Genomic DNA, 23480 nt, shown 5'->3' with positions numbered 1-23480 from the left:
ATCAGTTCCTTCAGAAGATAACTTGACTCTGACTGCATGGCCCCTATTTCATCCCCATTCATTCAGAAGCTGGTCGTGTCAGACATAGATGGGTGAAACGGTAACATTACACACACTGAGATGCTTGAAGTTTGCCAACCGTCAGTTTTTTTACCATAGGGTGTCGGCCATTCATTCATATATCTGGTCCTATTAGATCATTGTGGGCAAATCAATGAGCAGGACTATCATCCAGTTATGCTGGATTTACATATCATTTGTTTTCAGGTATTTAGTTCACTGGATGAAACGCACACATTCCCATCAGGTTATTCTATGGACTGTCCAGAAAATGTACTATATTTTGATATATATATATATTGTTATTACAACATAAAATGAGTGATTTATCCATATTGTCCATAAATAGTATTGTTGTACTGTAGGAAAGACCAGTGAGTGAAGGGAAGGTTTGTGTCTCAGTTAGTGTGTAATGCAGTGAAGAAACGAGTGCACATGAGTCGCTTTGCGACTGTGGATCAGAGGATCGGCGGTTCGATCCCCGGCTCCACTACACCAAGGCAACGTGTCCTTCACCCCAAGTTGCTCCCATAGTCTGTTCCTCTGGTGTGTGAATGTTGGTCCTGATGAGCAGCTGGCAGCTTGACGGTAGGTATGAATGGATGTGAATGACATGTAGTGTTAAAGCGCTTTGAGTGGTTGGAAGAGATGAAGTACAGACCATCTACCATTTCAAATGTGACCCAAGCAAAAAATGACCCGCACTGCTTGTTGTTCTATGTAAACTGTTCGATGCGCTCATGGCAATATTAAGTTTCATGAGCTGCGGAGAGAGCACATGTTCTCTTTTTGCCCAATAGATTGTCTCTCAGGTTACAGAGGCTGCTCTGATTCATACCTGTATCCAGAGGGCAAATATGTATGTATATATACTGTATATATACATTCATATGGTCTGACATGTGGTCAGAGCATTAACTCCGAGGTGAACAGATCATACGATGCAGAGAGAGACAGGAGGAGATGAAATGAAGAAGCAGAGGGAGAGAAAGGAGAAGAAAAGGACATCTCACTCTGCAGGTGTTTCCACCTTAACAAGCAATGCTGATAGCACTGGGACAGCAAGGACGTGTGTGTGTGTGTGTGTGTGTGTGTGTGTGTGTGTGTGTGTGTGTGTGTGTGTGTGTGTGTGTGTGTGTGTGTGTGTGTGTGTGTGTGTGTGTGTGTGTGTGTGTGTGTGTGTGTGTGTGTGTGTGTGTGTGTGTGTGTGTGTGTGTGTGTGTGTGTGTGTGCTCCACAGTTCTGACTAGCTCTGCAGTATCATGGGTGCAGTGGGGGGTTTTGGGACGAGGTCCTAAATGGGTTGTTGGCTGGGTGGGGCAGGTTTCCTGTACAGTGTAAACACACACAGGCAGCTGGTGACCCGGAGCATCGAGCCTCCGTTGTTTCACACTAGTTGGATTTCTTATGTTCAATGACAAATGAAGCAGTAAAACAATGTCTGTCATGTGAGCTGTTGCTGTCTGCCGTAGAGCCCGAGGACACAGTGAACCTGGGATGATTGTAATGTTGTGATACTTTAGCTGGAGTTGTATCAGTAGCTGCAGAACCCAGTGAAACACAAACTGTGTAAGATTACAGATAAATCAGGGCCCGAGCACCGGCGTAGTCAGAGCAATGGACCTATTGTTCTTCGAATGTTTATTATTATTATTATTATTCTCGTTTCTGCTCAAAAACAAGGTGCTTGGGACACCGTCTAGCTCATGCACGCAGTGTCTGGTGGTCACAGTACAAAGCTGCGAGGGCCCGATCAATGCTGCTTGCACTTTTAATTTGGTTTGTTATTAGAAATAAAAGCATCCAGTCTCTCAGCAGACATCCTGTCCTCCTGTCATCAAGCTGAATGTGGGACAGGATGTAGAGCTGAGGACAGTTGCTGTCTTTCTGTCCCTATAGGCTAGAAAGCCAGATGAATGAAATGTGGATAGAACACAGCCACAGAATAGCATCTATACTGGACACCGGGAATGCATTCAGAAAAACCAGGAAACACAGTTTGTTCTCCAGTCTCTCTGACGGGACAGACACACTCCCCGTGAGAAAGACGATAAGAACACAACTCCCACTAAGAAAGGACAGTTACAGGAGGCACGTCTGAATATGCTGGAACGCTGCCAGCTCAGTGCTGAACACTGACTCAGAGTTTCAGAAAAATCTCAAAGTGAAAGTGACTCTGGAGGAGGAGGGGGGTCAAATCATTTTCATCACTAATCATGGCATCTTGTTTCCTTGAGAGGGAGCTCTCGTGTCCGGTCGGCCTTGACCTCTTCAGAGATCACACAGCCACAGCTTCTGTTAAACCTCACTGCACAGCTGGTGGGCTGAGACAGACATCCACCAGCGTCTGGTTTGTAAGAGAAGATCTTCGAGGAGTGATCGGCCTTCTCACTTGGAGTTAAATAACCTTTTTCCTGAAGAGAGATCAGAGAAACTCAATCTCTTGTGTGTGAACCACCAGCAGCTGGTGTGTGTTGTCTGTCAAGATTCAGAAAAACACAGATCACAGGTTCACACCCACTGATGATGCTGCAAAGGACTGAATCTCTTTCATCTTCACAAAAGGAAACTGTGACCGAACACAAGAACATATCAAGGTCCAGGCTCAACACCCAGAGGAGTTTAAGGAGCTTCACCAGCATTGAGAAGAGGAAGAGAACTCTGAGGAGGAGACCGATAGTCAGAGCTCATTCCTGCACAACTATAATGCTGCAGTGGAAAGAGTCCAGCAGCGTCCACTCATAGATGATCCGGCATCAGGGCCAAGATGAAGAAGATTCCTGGTCCACGGCTCATCCTGTCTGTAGATCTTCCTGCTGGCCATATCCAGCTCTCTTGGAACATCCACGGTTGATGTCATCGTGGGTTAACGTGCTGGAGGAGTCTGCAGATGACGAGCAGACCTCAGGAGAAGAGGACTCCAATGGGATGAGAGGAGGTGGGCTGTGTTGACGATGATGTTGGTGCTCAAACACAGTCAAAGTTGATGGATGTTTTCCTCATGTTGAATATTTGTATCCATCTTATCTGCCCGGAGAATTGTTTTGTTGCTGTTGTTTACATTCCTTATGATGCAAATCAAGATCTTCAGGATTGTACTCCTGATGTAGTTTTGTTTCTCATGTTTTTCTTGTGTTGAGCTACAACTGCATGTTGTAGTCCATCACTATGATGCATAAGGACAACAATGTATCTTTGAATCCTTGAATGTATGAGATTACAGAAAAACAATGTGGGGGTTTTGACATCCGTCAGATGTAGCGCTAGGCTGAAAAATGAGCCAGTCCAGTACATCGACCTATATTAGCTCATTGCAGATATAACATATATGTTGTATATGTTAGTACAGAAATGCCAAACTAGGTCTGAGGCCATTTAGAACAGCGTCTCTATTACAGAGAGTAAGACGTTCTGGTCAATATGTGTCTTGGTCACGGCTCTGTTTTCTGTTTTCTGTTTGTATTTGTGTAAAAAAAAGTCCGGCTGCAGTGCGATGAAAATGCTGCTTACACAGAAATGCATCTGTGATGATATGATATTTAAATGTATAGGTATACATCACTGACAGGTATCTTAAAGTTGCATAGTGAATACTTTTAAAACTTCAGGTATATGGAATTTGTCATGTACATTATGGTATTACTGCTTTTACTGAAGGATCTGAATACTACGCTGGTGTAACTTAATACGGTAGTTGTCTTCTACACAATGAGCCGTCTAATTCTTTATTGAGTCATTCATTCATTTTATGTTATATACACCAGTGGTGGGCCGTCAGGGCCTGCAAGGCCTTCTCTGCTGGCATAAACAGGGTCACAAAGTTATAGCTATTTTATAATTTAATATTTGTTCTTAAATAATCTACATGTATTATAATTTATAAAAATATTTTCCCCATTATCTTATCTTCTCATTGCACAGCTACTGTCTTCCTCAGTTGCTCTGCTTCCAGTGCAGCTTGTTTTAAGTAGAGCTTTTATCCAATCAGATTTCACCTCTGTGTCTCTAGGTAAGAACAGAGGCCCGAGGCCTGCAGACTCACAAGTGAATCCATGTGCAGTTTAAGTGAATGGGGACAATATTGTTGATTGTCATAGTGTTCAACCAATCAGATCTTTAGTTTGACATGTTGGGCATATTCTTTGACGTGTCAGAGCCTTCTAGCTGGCCTACAAGTACGTGATTGGTCAGTGGGCTAGCGTGACATGTTGGGCGGTGACAATCCCAATATCTGCTGCCTCTGAGCGGACATTTTCAGCCTCAAAGCATTAAAACGTATTCAAGAAATAAAACTGGGGAGGCTCGACTGTCTTCACTGGCGTCCATGAATGGAGAAGGACTTCTTACTGGAACTAAAACACACGGATGTACTGAACAACCGTGAGATTAAACTCTTTATTAACAAAGAAAGGAGGACTTTGTCTTTAAATAGTGAACAGCAGCTCTGGTAAGTTAAATGAGTTTGTTTTTACATCTGCAGTAGCTTTAATATGCTTGTTTATATATTATTATTTCTACAACTTGTTTTTATGAAGATGGATTTTTCTTTGGTTTTATATGTGATGGGAACCATTGTTACGTCCTATGTTGCTCTGGGGACACATTTAGTCGGTGCACAGCAACAAGAAGACACGTGAAGCAGCAGAAGTCTATATACTCAGCGCAAAGTGTTTAAGTTAAAGTGTTAAAGTTAAGTTTGAGTTAAAGTGATCATCTTTGAAGATTCATGTGTTTTCAAGTGGACTCGTTTTCCTCTCGGTGTTGACAGACGAATAAATCCGTCACTAAGAAGAACTACGGTTTCGTGTATTTCCTGGAGGGAGTGATCGTAGCGTTACTACTGTGTTCATGTGTCTATTTCATATTGTTCCCTCTGATGTGAATCATATCTGAATGGCCCGTGCTCTTCAGTTTGCGGTGGAATGCGTGTTTTAACTCCGCAGGTTTTTTAATGCATTGTGCGTTAATGACGTATTGATGATGTATCTGCACTCTGCAGTTAGTGTATTTGTAGGTGTTGAGCTTCATTTTTACATGAAACAAATAATAACCGTAGCTGTGGCGTCATAATGAGGTGGTTCAGCTGCAGGACAGCAGTGAAGGTACAACATGCACAGCCCGCCACTGATATGCGTATACGCCATTTTGAAAAAACTGGAGGACACATGCAACAGATTTTCTCTGCAGCATCAGTGTCAAGTTGAGAAAATAACCATAACTGAAGCATTTTCTTCTCAGATGACTTTGTTATAAAAGCACTAACATACTTTTTAAAGGCAGCTCTAGTTGTGTGAACATATCTGTTAATTAGTTTGTCTGTGTTAAAGACAGCAGGATATTTTAAGCTGGACTGATTGGCCTTGAGAAAAGTCAATTTGATTTTGGTGGTGATCCAGATCTGGGAGTTCCACCTTTAAACAAGTATTGATCGGCGCCATAACTGTGAAACTAATGGAGATGGAGGCTTGATTCTAATTCCCACGGGGATATTTACACAGTCATGAAATCAATCCAACTTCAGACTGAAGCTGTAGGGATGATGTATTCGGTGGAACAGTGATTTGGAGAATAGTTGAGTGTAGGCAGAGGTTTCAGAGGAGGTTCAGAGGAGCCTTCTTTGTTTTCTGTGGATCTCTCATTTCAAAATGAAGCTCTTGAAGATGCCAGGTGGTTGTTTTGAGCTCATTCTTTGTTGCATGTGTGGGTGACTCTCACTCTGTCTCTGCTGACTGTCTGACTCCCAGACATACTTCTGACCTCTCTCCATAGAGTCTCAGAGCCCCGATGGGCTGACCCCATTGGACTTGATGCTCTCTGAAGATCACCTTCTGTACGTGGTGTTCTGCTCAGTTGACCGGAGGCGTTCACATATGTGCATGTAGGCCGCCGGCACTCGCCTGCTGAGTGAATCAACACTGTGATGCTTCTAAACGTTTACATTTAACATGCTTGTAAATGTCTGATTTTTTTTTTTTTAATCCTTCAGGTACAAAAAGTATGCAAGCATGTAACCAATGCTGCACAATGTCAGGAGTGAGCCTCTGTTACACAGCCACACACGCTCGTCTGGATGAAGAGGAGAAACACGGTCATTTCCTGCTTCTGTCATGCCAGTTGTTTTTAAATTGTACACAATTATTCCATAACCTTAACCAATCAGTTATCAGTTTAACCAGAAGCAGGTTTGTGTGTAACCTTAAGCAGACGTTGGTCTATGATGGTCTACAGCCTGTTACTGACTGAAGTGTCTCCAGCACTTATTGAAAAATGCAAAGTCATGAACGTGGGCATTAAATGTTCAGATTTGTAATCCCACAAGTTTCTGAGTGGAATCCTAATTCTTCCAGTTTTACACCGTGTTTGATCCAGAGTTATTACAGGCTGCTTCTCCTTCTGACTGACCTTCGTCTCAGCTTCTCAAGCTTTTGGTGGATATTTAGAAGCCTGAAGGGGTGAAAGTATCCAGTATGTTGCTGGAATAAAGAAACATTATCTTGTGACCTCTCACATTGAGGGGTTGTGATGCTTGACTGGGAACCATTGTTTTAGACGCCTGTTAAATATAAATGGATTGTGTAGATCTATATTACATCACTCAGCGCTGCAGAGGTCGAAGGTCTCCAGAGCTGCCGTATAGTATGTGAATATGTCGTAGATGTTTCTACAGAGTTCTACTCACTGAAGTCTCTATATATCGATATACTGTCCCTCCGTAGAGATGACCAGCACCTGGAAAACATCATACATTGCTGTGTACATTTTATGTCTGATAGATAAAATGTCTGTCACTATCAGAAGGGTTTGCTGATGCTGGTGTTGGCTTTAGACAGCGTTCCTTGTCGTGATGCAGATCCATCTGCCATAACATTTAAACTGGAGCTCTTCCAGTGTGTTAGCCTGAGCGTTAGCTCCCTGCAGTCACATTCTTAACCCCAACCTCCGTACCATGATGCATGTCCACAAAGGTGTCAGGATGCAGAGCAAGTGCTAAATGTACAGAGATGTTCAGAAACAAACCGATCGAGACCTCTGCAGAGGTTCTTTATGAAAAGCACAATAATTAGTCTTCGTTCTGTTTTTCATCTTCTGTCCCTCCTGATCAGCAGGAGGACAGCAGACAGACAGACGTGTTGAAGAGAGCTCATTCATTTGGTCGTGCTGGCTGTTGATGAACAGACCTTCAGCAGACCTTCAGGAATAATCACTAAGTCAGTGATGATCCTGAGTGTACTGTATAATTCTAGGAGATGTTTGTGGCTCTACCTGCACCTCGTGGGAACAGGGGAGGAGTGCCGGGTGGGATGAGCAGATAAAGATGAAGAAAATAGAAAGCCGAATCATTGACATTCATATTTCATGTTCTTATCTGCTCTGTGATCTCCAGTGCTAAGATTCTCTGATTGGTTTTTCCTCAGCTGACTGATGAGAGCTCTCTGTGGGAAATGTATTTCTGAAACGTTGCAGACTCTTCTGCAGAATGTGATACATGTAGAAATCTATTGGTGTTTCATTAATACAAAGAATTCATCTTCTGTTAATACTCTTTGAACTCTTCACACTTCCCATCCAAAGTTTTAGAATCATCACATTTTAAGCTGAAGTTTGACAAAATAATCTGAACTCAAATCCACTTGCTGGGTTTTGATTCTGTTGTATCTCACAGTCTTCATGAGTGGGTCTAGTTTGTCATTTATTATTCCACAAAAAGCTTTCACCCTCGAAGTGTAAAAAGGGTTCGAACACAGACGGTTGCTTTGAGTGTTCTTATTATTATTCCATCCATTTCTTTCGCTTATCTGGGGCCCAGGTCGAGGGGGCAGCAGGCTAAACTGGGCCCCCTCGACTCAAAGGAGCAGCAACTTTACTCCAAGATCCCACCAGATGTCTGAGCTCCTCACCAGTTGCCTGGGAACAGAGGTGCCCTTAAGCAAGGCACCGAACCCCCAAACTGGTCCCAGGGAGCTGTACAGCAGCTGCCCACTGCTCCTAATACTGCATCGGGTTAAATGCAGAGACTACATTTCACTGTGCTGTGCTGCGTACAAATGTGTGGCACTGAAGGTTTGACATATTTTACATTGTCTCTAAGATTGAGCCTACAAAGGAAACATATTTCTATGATCTTGTTGCTCCCCAAAGCTCATGACCGTCGGTGAGGGTGAGCATGTAGCTGGTCTGGTAAATCAAGAGCTTGTTCTTGTGGCTCAGCTCCCTCTTCACCACAGTGCTCGGGTACAACCGCTCCATGGTTCCCTCACTTGGCTTTTTTCATACATAACAACACATGTCAACTTTTATTATAAACTACCATAATTCTATTATTTTTATATTGTAACATTTGATTTGCTTTATCCCTGTTTGTTCTCCATCTCTGCTTCCACTTCACTGTTGCTGTCCAGCCTGTGGCTCAGCAGCCTGTGTGCAGTCTGCTCTCATGCAGCTGATGCATGACGGAGTACGCGCACGTGTAGGCAGACGTCATTTGATTATTTATCTATTTGTATTAAAATGTATTTATTTTGTGATACTATAGATATTTTAAGTAGTAGATGACTTATTACCTGATTTACTTGTGTGTTCATGATGTATGACTCCTCCTCAGGAAGTGAGGTCAGAGGAAACAGGAAACACACTCATCTGTTTCCTGTGCAGAATCTTCACACCTCCCTCCCCCTGGTGTGTGTATGTCCATTCAGATCAGGATTCACACACACACACACACACAGACACTAACTATGTGTGTGTGTGTGTGCAGCCTTCAGCCGTGGGTTGTGTAACCTGGTGCTTTGTCCTCACCAAACGTCCTCTAACACGAGATCCAGGGTTCAAGTGATCAACATTTCTCTGAGCCCAGAAGCTGAATAAACACAATGACTCACTGCACTGGAACCCTAACATCACCAGGACATAAATAATGTAGCGCATTGTGTGAAACACGTTCCCTCAAATGGCCGAACAGATCAGAAGTGTTGGCATGGCAACCTATTGGGTTGGAGTTAACGGTGTGATTTGAATGCATTGTCGAGCGTCACGATCTCCACACCGGCCAAGGAGCCGCTCGTCTTTCCAGTGAGACCGGTGTCATTGAATGTGTCAGATGTGCAACGAGTCTGATCACGCCGATGTCCCGGCCCTCTGCTCGACTCCCACAGTCTGCAGGAGGAGAGGAGAGAACAGAGTGCTGCCTCCCACAGTCTGCAGGAGGAGAGGAGAGAACAGAGTGCTGCCTCCCACAGTCTGCAGGAGGAGAGGAGAGAACAGAGTGCTGGCTCCACTGCTCCACTGGACTGGATCTGAGTCAGTCAGTAGCCTGAGGAAGCGTGAGTGAGTCACCTGTAGCAGCTGGCTCGTGTCCAGACCGCAATCACTTCTGTCTTATATACCTGGGGACCGAGTGGTACCCCAGGTATCCAACCTCCTGCCCCCCAACTGCACACTTCTTTAGGTTGGCCATGAGCCCCGCCCCCCTCAAGGACTTGAGTACCGCCACCACCTGCAGCCCATGCTGGTCTCATGATAACACAGTATCTGTACACATTCAGAAAGTTAGTCATTTCACAAGAGTTGGCCGACTTAAATATTGAAAGTCAACTGCACCTCAAAGCATGAGATGGGACATTTTATATATTTAACCAAACTACAGTCTGTCACTAACTTAACTAAGGATTTTGTTGCCTCAATACATCAGACACACGACACAAAGTCAGCAGAGTGCTGTGCTCTGAATCATCCACCCAGACCGGCTCCTTATGACCGCTGTGCAGTTTACGTTTAGAGAAGATCTCACAGTGGGTCTTTGTGCCTTGTCCTGAAACACTTCCATATGGCCTGCAGAGAGCTGCACTCACCTGGAGGCAGACGGTGCATTTATCAGTCAAAGAACAAACTCTGGATGAACTCTGATGCACTCACAGCCATGTGTCACCAGCCCTCATTGTCTCAACTAGACGGTGCTTTTGTATGATTTATATATGCTTTTTTATCTTCATCAATTTCACATCAGCATTCTTTTCATAATGAGCTGTGAGAACATTGAGTAGCAAAGCTAGAAGAGTTATTGGTGGTGTCGTGGCTCTGGGAGCTAAAGGCGTGTTTGTTAGACACAGGAAACTCTCCTGGTTACATAACATGATCAACTGTTCAAAAGATCTGCTTCAATTATGGTCAATATGGTAGAAGATCCAAAGCTGAGTGCATAAATTAACATCAAGAGTCCCAAGGTGCATTTCAATAGAAAGCATCCAGTGCAGTAGAAGTAGAAATACTTTACTTCAGTACAGTACAGAGGAGATGTATTTCTTCTCAGTGCATGGCTGCATGGCTCTTCTTTAGAAGACATGGAAGAAGTTTAGTTTTGTTAATAAAACGCTGAAAAATAATACAATGTAGCTGATTAATAGTATTTAATAATAATCATTATTAAAAAACATGAAGTAAAGTGTAAACCTTTCTACGGGCAGGTGAAGCCTGTGGGTGATGACATGATGCCCATGAGCCTCCCATCACACCAAACGGATGGGACAATACGTTCAATGAATTAAGACAGATGTTCATAGCAGGAAACAGAATATGACAATGATGAGCCCCCCTCCCATGTCTCTTAGCAGCCTGCAGTGTGTTACAGCGGGCGGCTCTGCTCTCACACACAGGCTGATTGGCAGAGTGTGATTAATGCCCGCTGGCTGGACAGAAAGGTGGACTTTTCTGCTGCGTTGGCTGAGGCTGTGCTTCCTCTGCCATCTGCTCGTGCTCTCCCCAGCCTACTCACCCAGATAGATGGAGGGAGTCAAAGAAAGGAATAAAACACTGGGTGCTGCTGCAGCTGCCTCTGTGTCAGGGGGACGAGATGGAGTGTGTGCCCAGGAGCAGAGAGGTTTGGACGGTCACCGCTAATCACAGGAGCTCTCAGCCTGGACAAAGAGCCACTGCCCTACAGGAAACACTGAAGTCACAGTAGCTTTAGAATATACAGTACATATTATGAATTTAGTTATTCTGAGAAAGATCTAAAGCCATGAAGCCGTGCTGTTACTGGTCTGTTGTGACCAGGAAGTTGTGAGTAACAGAATTATTTGAAGTATGATTTTATTCAATAGAATTGGAATAAGGTTGTATGTTTACTTAGATAAAGACATGTTATGAGAATAAAGGTTACAATGTTACATATCTTTATTATTATTTATGTCCCTATACTTTGGTTCTGCTGAGGTTGGTGTGAGTTGAGCAGCAGTGGGCTAGCAGGCTGATCCCCGTGTGCCTTGGAGATGGCACTCTGCCCCTTCTTCTGTCTGCCAGGCTCATCTGCCATCACACTGCAGGCAGGATGAATAGGTAGTCTAGTACTGAGGCTGCCCAGGATTACAATGATGGAGGGGATCTGAGTGCTTCTGTACCAAGCTTATGAAATCCTCTCAATCCACACTGGCAGCTGCCAGGCCTCACTACGCTAATGTTCTCAATCTGGGTTTGGAGAGCTCAGCTCTTTATTGTGTGCATGCACATGTTTGTGTGTGCAAAACAAACAAATGGATAACATGAATAGGATTTTCGAGGTGAGCCCACTGCTCTGGAGTCAATGGAGGCTTATGTTTGGTTTATGATTATGAATTTAAAAGCAGGAGATGGCAGCACAAAACGGCTTGTGAGAACACAAAGTTGGCTGTTTGTGTGTGTGACGGTTTAGAATAGAAACAGAAACCCTTTTTATTGTCATATACAGTACACATACACGAAATTTGACTTCTGCATTTGACCCATCACTGTATAAATGCAGCAGTTAAACTGAGCAGCTTCACTGTCACAAAAGTAAAGTTCTTCCAGTTTGACTCTCTGGAAACGAAAGAGCGCGCGCACACACACACACACACACACACACACACACACACACACACACACACACACACACACACACAATCACCCCGTAAGTGGATGATGTGGAGCACTGTGTTCCCTGCCACAGACTAAAGCCATAAATCGGATGACGTTAGCGGAGCAGTGTTGGCCCGCTGCAGATTCAGGTCTAACTAAGTGGACGTGGGCAAGAACACAAATACCTCCACTGCTGCCCAGTCACTGATTATGTTCTGTCCGCTGACAGACAGTGACCAGGAGGAGTGAAGGAGGAGAACTGTGAGGGTGTGATTTACATGCATCATGTTTAATCCTGATGAGAGCTTGTTTTCTGTGGACAGAAACATAAGAAGGCAGCGGGAAGATACAGCAGACGCACTGTTCCACTGGTGCTACAAACCTTCTGAGTTGGTGGCACCTGTTTTTGGTACAGAATGTATCAATCAGTGGAAAGTAACTAAGTACATTTACCCAAGTTCTGTACTTTAGCATTTCTGCTCCGCGTGTACGAATACAGGGTGTGATCTCCCTCCACGCTCACAACTCCTCAACACTCGCTCGTCAAGTTGACTGTGCAGGCGGAGATGGAGCAGAGCGTGGCTGATGTTTCCGCGCATGAATGATCATCATTGTGCCATCAATGGCACAGGTTGGGTCTTCGCCATACCACTGATGGAGATTCTTTGGTGATGGAAGCACGTCATAAGTAGCTCTGATGATAAAGCTCATTTTTGTTGCTTCCATTTCTCATAGTTCCCTCCAGCTGATCTTTCTCCTCTCCACACCTTCCCACCGCATCCATTGTCCCTGTTTCACGAGAGAGACAGCCTTCGCACTTCTTGCGACCTCCTCCTGTCGGCGCACCTCCTCGACCACCAATTTTCTCCGTTCTGATGTTGTGGCCTTTTGCCAAGTTGGTTCACTTGCCATCAGGCCGAGGCCTCCTCTTCCTGCTGTAAAGCATGATGGGAGCTGTAGTCTTGTTCAACAGTGTGGATGTTGGCCACACAGAGGCTGGAACGCTGATAGTCCTTCTGAAAGGTCTCCTCCACCGCTGCATAGGTTAGTGCTTGTTTACTATTGTGGAATGATATTCAGCTGCATTGAGGTGTTCTGTGTTTGTTCTTCATGGAACATTCATGATTTGTTTGAAACTGAATGTTAAACAAGTGGCTGGTCATCCTGCAGTCTAAACACATAACACGCCAGCGGGCAGAGCTGCCTGCCGTTCAAATATTGAGGAGCTGCCGTGAGGTAGATTAGCACACACACACACACACACACACACACGCACACACAGTGAAGTGTGCTCCAGATTAAAAGACGGTGAGGTCATTCAGACGAGGTAAAGTCATCATGTAGAAGGCAGAGCTGGTACTCCAGTACAGAGATGTCATGTTTCTTGCTATAATACTCACTATTGCACATGTAAGACTAATGCATTCATAATCTTTGACAGAGCATCTCACATCCTGTCATATCTCGTCTCTGCATAGATTAACTGTGCTCAGACACTTCCTGGCTGATTTACAATGGAGAGAGGGCTTCTCTGCTCTTCCCCCACCGCTGGGAATAAATGACTTCTGTCACCTTGTATAAATAATGTCAAGGACAACCGTAGCGATAAAGTGCAAGGACCTGCAGGTTCTGTGCTACACAGTCAGTGTCAGTGAAAGGCTTGTGATCTACAGAAGGCCAGAGAGAACGAGGTGATCACAATATAATCATCTCATCAAGACAAGATAATCAATGAGACATATTGACCTCCGGTCTGGCCTTTATTCCTCATCTATATTATAATTGGCTAAACAACAATTATCCAATCATCGCTTAGCAACGGCAACAAGGCACGGCAGGTCTGTCGAGCTTTGTATTTCTCCACATGAAGAAGAGGTGAGCATGGGGCTGTAGTCCATTCAGCATGGCTAACTATCTAACCGAGCCTTATTCCCAAAGCCAAGCAGCAACTATTATAGTAGAGCTAACTAGCTATCCTGCTAGACAACCATGTGCAGTTTCTTTACCTCCATGTCTTCTACGTCCCTCTGTCCCTCTATGTCTTTATGTTGATGTCCCTCCTTCTCTGATCTTTCCTGCTTGATAAAGAAAAAATGTCAGAAGGAAATTAGGACGTTTCTTTTTCTCACAGTAAAAGTCTTCATGTCCTGGGGCAAACTGTTAACAAGCTGGACCCAGTGCAGTGGTTCTGTAGTAGCTCTGTTTCTGTTTGGAGCCCATGGGGGAACTCTGCTCCAACCAGGTGAAGAATCTGTGTACTCATTAGAACCCTAAATTATTTGAACAAGGCACAAACCTTTGTTATGATGCAAGCTTGAAACCAACGTCACCATATTTTAGCCACACTAGCAGATTAGATTGAGGGATATGTCAATATCTCAACAAGTGCATTCATTGTGTAGATCACCATGTTGTACAGACCTCCATGGTCCTGTTGACCCGGCCTTGTCCTATAGCGCCATGAGCAGGTTGAGCTTTGTGCACAGCTCTGGGATTGATTGCCATTAACGTTGCAATTCAGGATGAATTGCATTGACTTTGTTGATCTACTGATTCTTCATGTCTGACCAAAAACCTGTTCATGTAAATCAGTTCAAAGCGCCGCTGTGGTTAAATACAGCAGCACAGAGCTGCTAGCACGGCTGTCGGCTCTTAAGGCCCTATTTAAACGATCCAGAGCACATTGTCTGCATTCCTCGAGTGCATTTAGTGTCCAACGGCCATCATCTGGGTGGAAGAGTGAGGCATAAGGGTCACAGGTGTTGTATTTAATCTCCTAATCTATCATAAATGTGTTTTGAGTGTGTCCCATTCCCTGCAGACTATTTATAAACATCGAACAAAAAGTTCGGAAATTAGTGTTTGGTAGATTATTTCCCTGTTGTAACAATGCTTCTTGGCAATGAATGTTATACCGTTGGAAAGCCTGTTTATTTACCTTTTAAACGGCTCCCCATTTGTAAGGAACATGCATTTGTGGGATGAGCAGCACAGCTGAGTATGTGGGTTGCGCCCATGAAAAATTTGCCAAATCTTCTCTGCCAAACAGCTTATTCTGCTGTCGCTATTGACCGTCAGGCCCGTTTGCGCTGGTGTCGGCAACACCTGCACTGGAACCTGAACATGTGGAGGAACGTTATGTTCAGCGATGAGTCCAGATTCTGTCTAAGGAAGTTGGATCATAGGGTCAAAGTGTGGAGAAGACAGGGAGAACGCTATGCTGATTGCTGCACCGATAGAGTAACACCCATTGGTGGAGGCAGTGTGATGGTGTGGGGCGGCATCTCCATCACTGGAAAAACGAGGCTCGTCTTCATTGGAGGCAATCTCAATGCAGAGAGATATCGAGATGAGATTCTGCAACCAGTGGCAATCCCATTTCTCCACAGTCTGGGACCGAACTCCATCCTCCAAGATGACAACACTCGCCCCCACAGAGCGGTTTATCAGAGACTACCTCCAGAATTTGGGAGTAGAGAGGATAGAATGTCCTGCCAGCAGTCCTGACCTCAACCCAAGTGAACACTTGTGGGACCAGGTGTTCGTGCCAGAGTGACCAACACAACCACGTTGGCTGACTTGCGACAAATCCTGCTTGAGGAGTGGAATGCCATCCCACAGCAGTGTGTGAGCAGGCTGGTGACCAGCATGAGGAGGAGGTGCCAGGCTGTTGTGGCTGTGTATGGTTCTTCCACACGCTACTGAGGCTCCTGTTTGTTAAATTGCCGACTTCAATCATCCAATCCACCAAACAACACCAAACAAGAGTCGATAGCAACAGCAGAATAAGCTGTTTGGCAATGGCAGAGAAGATTTGGAAAATTTTTCATGGGCGCAACCCACATACTCAGCTGTGCTGCTCATCCCACAAATGCATGTTCCTTACAATTGGGGCACCGTTTGAAAGGTGAATAAACAGGCTTTCCAACGTTATAAGATTTATTGCCAAGAAGCATTGTTACAACAGAGAAATAATCTACCAAAGACTAATTTCCGAACTTTTTGTTCGATGTTTAGTAATATTTGTGAATTTTGTTGAATCTTTTCTCAATATAATTTGACTTTTGGACTTAATTAACAACTCTCTGGAGTTATTGGAAATGTTTGGATCACATGAGTTGGAAACAATCCTTCGCAGCCACGACTGGAATTTAATTCTACATTTAGTCTAGTACTAATAATATGATCTTTATCTGACACTGTGTACCAATGGCGGGTTTAAATACCAAGTAAACGTGCAGAAAGAGCTGTGCAGGATGTGACCGTCAACATTATGAATGACGCTTCGCTGCTTCAAACTATTCAGTTCCTCCCTAGAACTGTCTCATATTTGAGTTTCACTTTGCGTTAGCTGCTTAGGAGGACTCTGTTAGTCAGTGTCCATGTACAGGGGGTGCTGAGTTATTGTTGCAAATGAGCTTTTATGCCCCCCCCCCACCCATTTGTTTTCAGAATTCATGATATTGTATGTAACTGTCACGGGGCATGATGAGGACTCAAGCGCAGACAGTCAGAGTAGGGGAAAAAAGGTCTTTAATAGCTCACAAACAAAAACAGGTAATCCAAGGACAAGACAAAAGACGAGGGGGAAAATCCGGCAGGACAAGGCAGGGCAGACAGACTGGGAAACCGGGAACAGGATGAGCAAAACGGGCGGGTAGGTAGGAAACAAACACAATGATCTGGCAGTGAGTGAGTGAAAGACAGGGGTTTAAATAGTGACTAGGCAGAGTGAACAGGTGAGAGTAATGAGCTGATGAGGTGAGTGTGACTGGCAGGTGCACTGAATAAACTGATTAGGTGAGTGAGGAGCTACAGAAAGAAACAGACACAGAACACACAGGGCAAAGCCTGATCGTGACAGTACCCCCCCCTCCAAGGGACGGATTCCAGACGTCCAAAAAGAAAAAAAAAGAAAAACATGAACATCTTCCAAGGGAGGGCGGTGGGGGCCCGGAGGAGGGTTATAACTCCTCCGAGGCCGAGAGTCAGAGTCCACAACCGGGTGGGTGGAGGGGGTCCGGAGGAGGGATGGCCGGCCTGGCAGACTGATGTGAAGATGTTCACGGAGCTCTGGAGACTGAGGGTCCGGGGGTCGGAACTCTAGAGACTGGGGGTCCGGGGGTCGGAACTCTAGAGACTGGGGGTCCGGGGGTCGGAACTCTAGAGACTGGGGGTCCGGGGGTCGGAACTCTAGAGACTGGGGGTCCGGGGGTCGGAACTCTAGAGACTGGGGGTCCGGGGGTCGGAACTCTAGAGACTGGGGGTCCGGGTGTCGGAACTCTAGAGACTGGGGGTCCGGGTGTCGGAACTCTAGAGACTGGGGGTCCGGGTGTCGGAACTCTAGAGACTGGGGGTCCGGGTGTCGGAACTCTAGAGACTGGGGGTCCGGGGGTCGGAACTCTAGAGACTGGGGGTCCGGGGGTCGGAACTCTAGAGACTGGGGGTCCGGGGGTCGGAACTCTAGAGACTGGGAACCAGGAGGGGAACTGCACTCGAGAGACTGGGAACCAGGAGGGGAACTGCACTCGAGAGACTGGGAACCAGGAGGGGAACTGCACTCGAGAGACTGGGAACCAGGAGGGGAACTGCACTCGAGAGACTGGGGACCGGACTGGGAACTGCACTCGAGAGACTGGAGACCGGACTGGGAACTGCACTCGAGAGACTGGAGATCGGACTGGGAACTGCACTCGAGAGACTGGAGATCGGACTGGGAACTGCACTCGAGAGACTGGAGATCGGACTGGGAACTGCACTCGAGAGACTGGAGATCGGACTGGGAACTGCACTCGAGAGACTGGAGATCAGACGGGGAACAGGGCTCCAGGGGCTGGAGATCAGACGGGGAACAGGGCTCCAGGGGCTGGAGATCAGACGGGGAACAGGGCTCCAGGGGCTGGAGATCAGACGGGGAACAGGGCTCCAGGGGCTGGAGATCAGACGGGGAACAGGGCTCCAGGGGCTGGAGATCAGACGGGGAACAGGGCTCCAGGGGCTGGAGATCAGACGGGGAACAGGGCTCCAGGGGCTGGAGATCAGACGGGGAACAGGGCTCCAGGGGCTGGAGATCAGACGGGGAACAGGTCTCCAGGGACTGGAGATGAGGCTCCGGGCAACCGGAGTCCATAGACTGGGGCTCAGGGGATAGACTGATGACCCAGCGGGGTAAAGGGCTGGAGGTCGTTGCAGCGCGGAGGCGGCAGCGGCCGGGACTGGAGGTCGCTGCGGTTCGGAGACGGCGGAGGCCGGGACTGGAGGTCGCTGCGGTTCGGCGGCGGCCGGGACTGGAGGTCGCTGCGGTTCGGAGACGGCGGCGGCCGGGACTGGAGGTCGCTGCGGTTCGGAGACGGCGGCGGCCGGGACTGGAGGTCGCTGCAGTTCGGCGGCGGCCGGGACTGGAGGTCGCTGCAGTTCGGCGGCGGCCGGGACTGGAGGTCGCTGCGGTTCGGAGACGGCGGCGGCCGGGACTGGAGGTCGCTGCGGTTCGGGGACGGCTGCGGCCGGGACAGGAGGTCGCTGCGGTTCGGAGACGGCGGCGGCCCGGACTGGAGGTCGCTGCGGTTCGGAGACGGCGGCGGCCCGGACTGGAGGTCGCTGCGGTTCGGAGACGGCGGCGGCCCGGACTGGAGGTCGCTGCGGTTCGGAGACAGCGGCGGCCCGGACTGGAGGTCGCTGCGGTCCGGAGACGGCGGCGGCCCGGACTGGAGGTCGCTGCGGTTCGGAGACTGCGGCGGCCCGGACTGGAGGTCGCTGCGGTTCGGAGACGGCGGCGGCCCGGACTGGAGGTCGCTGCGGTTCGAAGACGGCGGCGGCCCGGACTGGAGGTCGCTGCGGTTCGAAGACGGCGGCGGCCCGGACTGGGGATAGCTGCTGCTCCGAGGCGACAGCTGGAGTCGGGGAGGTGGAGTCGGTCGGACCGCCGACAGGACACGGGGAGCTGGAGTTAGCTGCGGCCCAGCGGGAGCGGGGAATCGCTGCGGCCCAGCGGGAGCGGGGAATCGCTGCGTCCCAGCGGGAGCGGGGGATCGCTGCGGCCCAGCGGGGATGGAAGTCTGACCCTTCTTTCTCTGTCTCCTACGAGTGTTGAGCTGGCAGTCCATCAGGTCGCGGTTCGCCTTCTGGACACTCCGAGGCCCACCAAAGGCCAGGCGGGTTCCCATGAACTGCTCATACCACTTAGGGAGACGGCACTCCAACCCATGGTCTGCTGAGTCCATTGTAGGCCAGATCATTCTGTCACGGAGCATGATGAGGACTCAAGCGCAGACAGTCAGAGTAGGGGAAAAAAGGTCTTTAATAGCTCACAAACAAAAACAGGTAATCCAAGGACAAGACAAAAGACGAGGGGGAAAATCCGGCAGGACAAGGCAGGGCAGACAGACTGGGAAACCGGATGAGCAAAACGGGCGGGTAGGTAGGAAACAAACACAATGATCTGGCAGTGAGTGAGTGAAAGACAGGGGTTTAAATAGTGACTAGGCAGAGTGAACAGGTGAGAGTAATGAGCTGATGAGGTGAGTGTGACTGGCAGGTGCACTGAATGAACTGATTAGGTGAGTGAGGAGCTACAGAAAGAAACAGACACAGAACACACAGGGCAAAGCCTGATCGTGACAGTAACGTTAAATATGATAGGCATGTATCAAAAAATCATCGGTTTTGCTTTCCGATGCAAACCACGGGGGGCTCGGACCAAAATAACTGAGTGGAAGGCTGAGTGGCTGAAGTAAGCACTGCCGGAGAGATCCGCCTCAAAGCGCCGTCGCTAGTTGAGTTATCCCATGGATGTAAAGCGTATACGGTGTACACTGATTAGAAATTCCGAGCTGGAATCCTCTGATGTCATTCTTTTGGGGAATATCATGGTTTCCTAGTAAGTTCCTGCAACACTGGACAGAACCAGCAATTAAGCAAACTAAAGCATTAGCCTGCACACAGTGAGTGTGTGTGCACTAACAGGACCAACAGGACCGTGTGCTATTGTTCTTCAATCTGAGTGTGTCAGGCAACATGTGCAATAATGTAAGGAAGGAACATAAGCATAGTAAAGCTGTTGTAACACATCTAGTAGAGAAAGGATGAAAGTGGCGTGAAACGTGTCAGTATTTCTGCAAAGAAGATCTGCAGTTCAGCCCACGCTTGGCAGGAAATGTGAATGCAGTGCTGGCTTATTGTTTGTATTCAATATGCTCACACACACACACACACACACACACACACACATTTGAGGATGAGCAGGCACATCCATAGTTCAGGAACAAATCCATGCACAGTCTATATTAACTCTGTCAACAGGATCTGACAGAGCTATACAGTGAGATCACTGTGTGAGTGTGTGTTTTAAATAATCACACTCTTCTCACCATAAATAACTGTAATAGAACAACTGAATAAATCCGACCCCAAAGGGGATATATTTATTTCTGATATGTTTTGGTCACATTGTGACGCCTCGCTCACCAGTCACAAACTCAAAATGTCAACGTTGTATTTCATGACGCAGTGAAGTGATCCTTCTATCACAATAACTAAAGCCCAGTTCAGACCAAAGATTCACAACCAGACAAGTCTGCAATGAAGCCTGTCAGTCTACACCAGGGTATTCAATTAACACTCCAAAAGGTCCAGAATGAGAAAATCTCCTCGTGCAAAGGTCCGGAACATTACAATACGCTATTTAGTGCCATATATATATATATATATATATATATATATATATATATATATATATATATATATATATATTCAAGAAGCCTAGTAGTAACAACGTCTCTGTGTAGTCAACAACTGTCAAATCAAATAAAGAAAGTACACATCAATTATATTTTAACAATTATTCTCAGTTTTCAAATGTAACTGGATGGATTATAAATAATACATAGAAATACATGAATAAATGTTCTCTAATTTCAAGTACAATAATGGCTGCATTAAAGAATAACTGACATAACAGAAAGATTTTGAAGAATGTGCATCTTAAAATAAAGTAATTCATTTTAGAAAAATCTATTTCACTGAATTGTCCTGCAGCTTTAAATTCAGTTCATTCAGGTGTGAAGTGATAAAAAAAAAACATGATATATTATTCTCATATTCTAACAAGATAAATCAGTGAGCATGATCTTTATCTGTGTTTCAGCTCTATTCTCTCTGTTAACATCATTGTTGAACAATGAATTCATGAGTTAGGATTCTGATCATTTTGGGCTCTCAGGTTTATTTTCTGTGACTTCATTTCAGATGTGAGATGGTACGTTTACTAAAAAGAGTTGTTCTTTGTCTCGTAGTGACGCTTCACATTACTGCTGTTATTAATCATCACGGTCTCTGAACATGTGAGACACACTGGTTTTAAACTGTGAGAAGAATTAACCTATAAGAGTCTGTTCATTCTTGTTAAAGACTCTGGTCTCTCTGGTCTCTAGTCTCTCTGGTCTCTAGTCTCTCTGGTCTCTAGTCTCTGGTCTCTAGTCTCTCTGGTCTCTGGTCTCTCTGGTCTCTAGTCTCTCTGGTCTCTAGTCTCTCTGGTCTCTCTGGTCTCTAGTCTCTCTGGTCTCTAGTCTCTCTGGTCTCTGTGGTCTCTCTGGTCTCTAGTCTCTCTGGTCTCTGGTCTCTGGTCTCTCTAGTCTCTCTGGTCTCTAGTCTCTCTAGTCTCTCTAGTCTCTCTGGTCTCTAGTCTCTTGTCTCTCTGGTCTCTCTAGTCTCTCTGGTCTCTTTGACCACTTTTCTCTCTTTGGAGAACGTCACGTGAAATAACTTCTCTGACTCACTACTTATTCTCCTGCTCTTCTTTCTCTTTCCTCATCTCTCCCCCGTGTGTCACAGTGTGTTTACATCTCACTCGAGTCAGGAAACTTGTCAGAATACTCATATTTGATTGGCTGAGCTGCGTCACGTGATGTGATTTACAACGCATTGGTCGGTGTGTTTCCTGCGCCGCTGAACAAGTACCGTAAAGGCTGGAAAAGCTGTGCCAGTTAAAATAGAAGCGCTCTGTCAAAATGTAATAATTCTCAATTATCTATCGGTTTTAGGTCCTGGGTCCGGATACAACGGCGTCTAGGTCCGGATCCGGACCGCGGTCCGCCTATTAGTGACCCCTGGTCTACACCAACGAGACTAAACTGGACCGTGTCCTGAAAGTCTGTTCTGACAGTCAAATGAACGTTAAATAGCTTAAAAGGCTCCATTAGCTGCTACGAGCAACACACAACTGTTAGGGATCAATGATTAGAGTTGCATTGTGGGTAACGTAGGCGGCAGGTTTTGATAAGGAAGAAGAATGTGTGAAATAGAAAAGATCTCTGGTTGTGCTGCAGCGATCATGAGACATAGGGTTAGATCTTTAAATCGTTTAACAACACATGTAAGAATCACTGTGACTGAGTGGCACTCCTGCTGTGACTTGACTTTAGTGCAGCTCCTTCACAGTGTGATGTGGGCTCAGCTTGAGGCAGTGACCTCTGCACTGCTGTACAGATGACGCTGCTGAAGGTTCACAGTTAACATGGTGATGAATGTGTCTCCTCTACTGTATCCATCATCTCTGTGATCCTAGTTTTAGAACGGACAGGTGTGTGTTGAATGGACTGTGTGAAATCCTCAAAGTAAATCATAATAATAATATAAATGAAATAATGGATCTGTGGTCCAAGTGTGTTTGTGCTGGTGTCATGGAAGCTAGTTCCATTCATTCTTTTCTTCTTCTTGGTGTGTTTTCTCCAGACGTGGATGAGAGATTTGTGGAATATAGAAGTATGTGCAATAAATGAATAGCAACAGTTCAAAGAGGAAGCAGAGCATCTGGAATCAGAGGATGAGGAACAGGAAGAGAAGAAAAGGAGTGAAAGCAGTAGAGCGATCTCTCCAGCTCAGCGTGACGGTGTTCCTCTCTGTCAGCTTAGTGTCTACGCCCTCTCTCCCTCTATCTCCGACTGCTCATCTCTCTCACACAATCACATGTCTCTGTGTTGTAATCTGTCCCCTATCCTCCTCCTCCCGTCTCTTTTGTGTTCCATTGCTACTTCCACATCTTCCTCTCAGGCTGGACTGCGTGGGTGTCTAAACATTGTGCAAAGGGACTCCTTTACTGATGACTTTACATAAGAGAGTAAATCTGTAGGCAGCGGAACAATGGAAAGAAGAGAAAATCATAACATTGTTCAGAGTCAAAATGAACCACCTGTACTAATGACTTTATGTAAGATGCTAAACATGTGAGTGGGCAGCGACACAATAGTGATGCGGAGGAGAAGAGGCTGAGGAGACGAGCTGCTTGTAGGGCAGAGGAGAGGAGAAGGTTAGGAGCAGTCCAACATTGATGGAGGTTCACATGTGGAGAGGTGAAGGGTTGGTGATCTGAGGAGAGGGTTAGGAAGTTCTGGACCGCTGTCAGGATAAACCGCTTCTTTAACTTGTACACACAGATTCATGCTCTAGAATTAGTGCTTGTTACTCTAGTAGAAGTAACTGTAATGTTCCTATCATCACATATTAAGGTCATGGTGAGCAATATATTATTCACTTCATACCGTTGGTCTGGAGGAGGA

At 46.3% G+C, this 23480-nt stretch overlaps 1 protein-coding gene across 5 annotated transcripts in view; it reads left to right on the top strand.

Annotated features, from left to right (window-relative positions):
- The window catches only part of plekha5 (pleckstrin homology domain containing, family A member 5), a 196646-nt gene that overhangs the window by 10233 nt on the left and 162933 nt on the right, over positions 1–23480 (top strand). The window contains exon 4 of one of the 5 annotated variants that reach the window (XM_076076092.1): positions 21966–22090. The exons of the other annotated variants lie outside the window; for them this stretch is intronic. Within the exon in view, the coding sequence (XP_075932207.1) occupies positions 21966–22071 (106 nt within the window). The 3' untranslated portion in view covers positions 22072–22090. Of the gene's footprint in view, positions 1–21965; positions 22091–23480 lie in introns of those variants that run through there. 5 annotated transcript variants of the gene reach the window in all.

The sequence above is a fragment of the Anarhichas minor genome, unplaced genomic scaffold (genome assembly GCF_050575085.1).
Source record: "Anarhichas minor isolate MPS153535 unplaced genomic scaffold, ASM5057508v1 ptg000055l, whole genome shotgun sequence".
Classification (NCBI taxonomy): Eukaryota; Metazoa; Chordata; class Actinopteri; order Perciformes; family Anarhichadidae; genus Anarhichas; species Anarhichas minor.
This window is presented reverse-complemented; position numbering and strand designations above follow the sequence as displayed.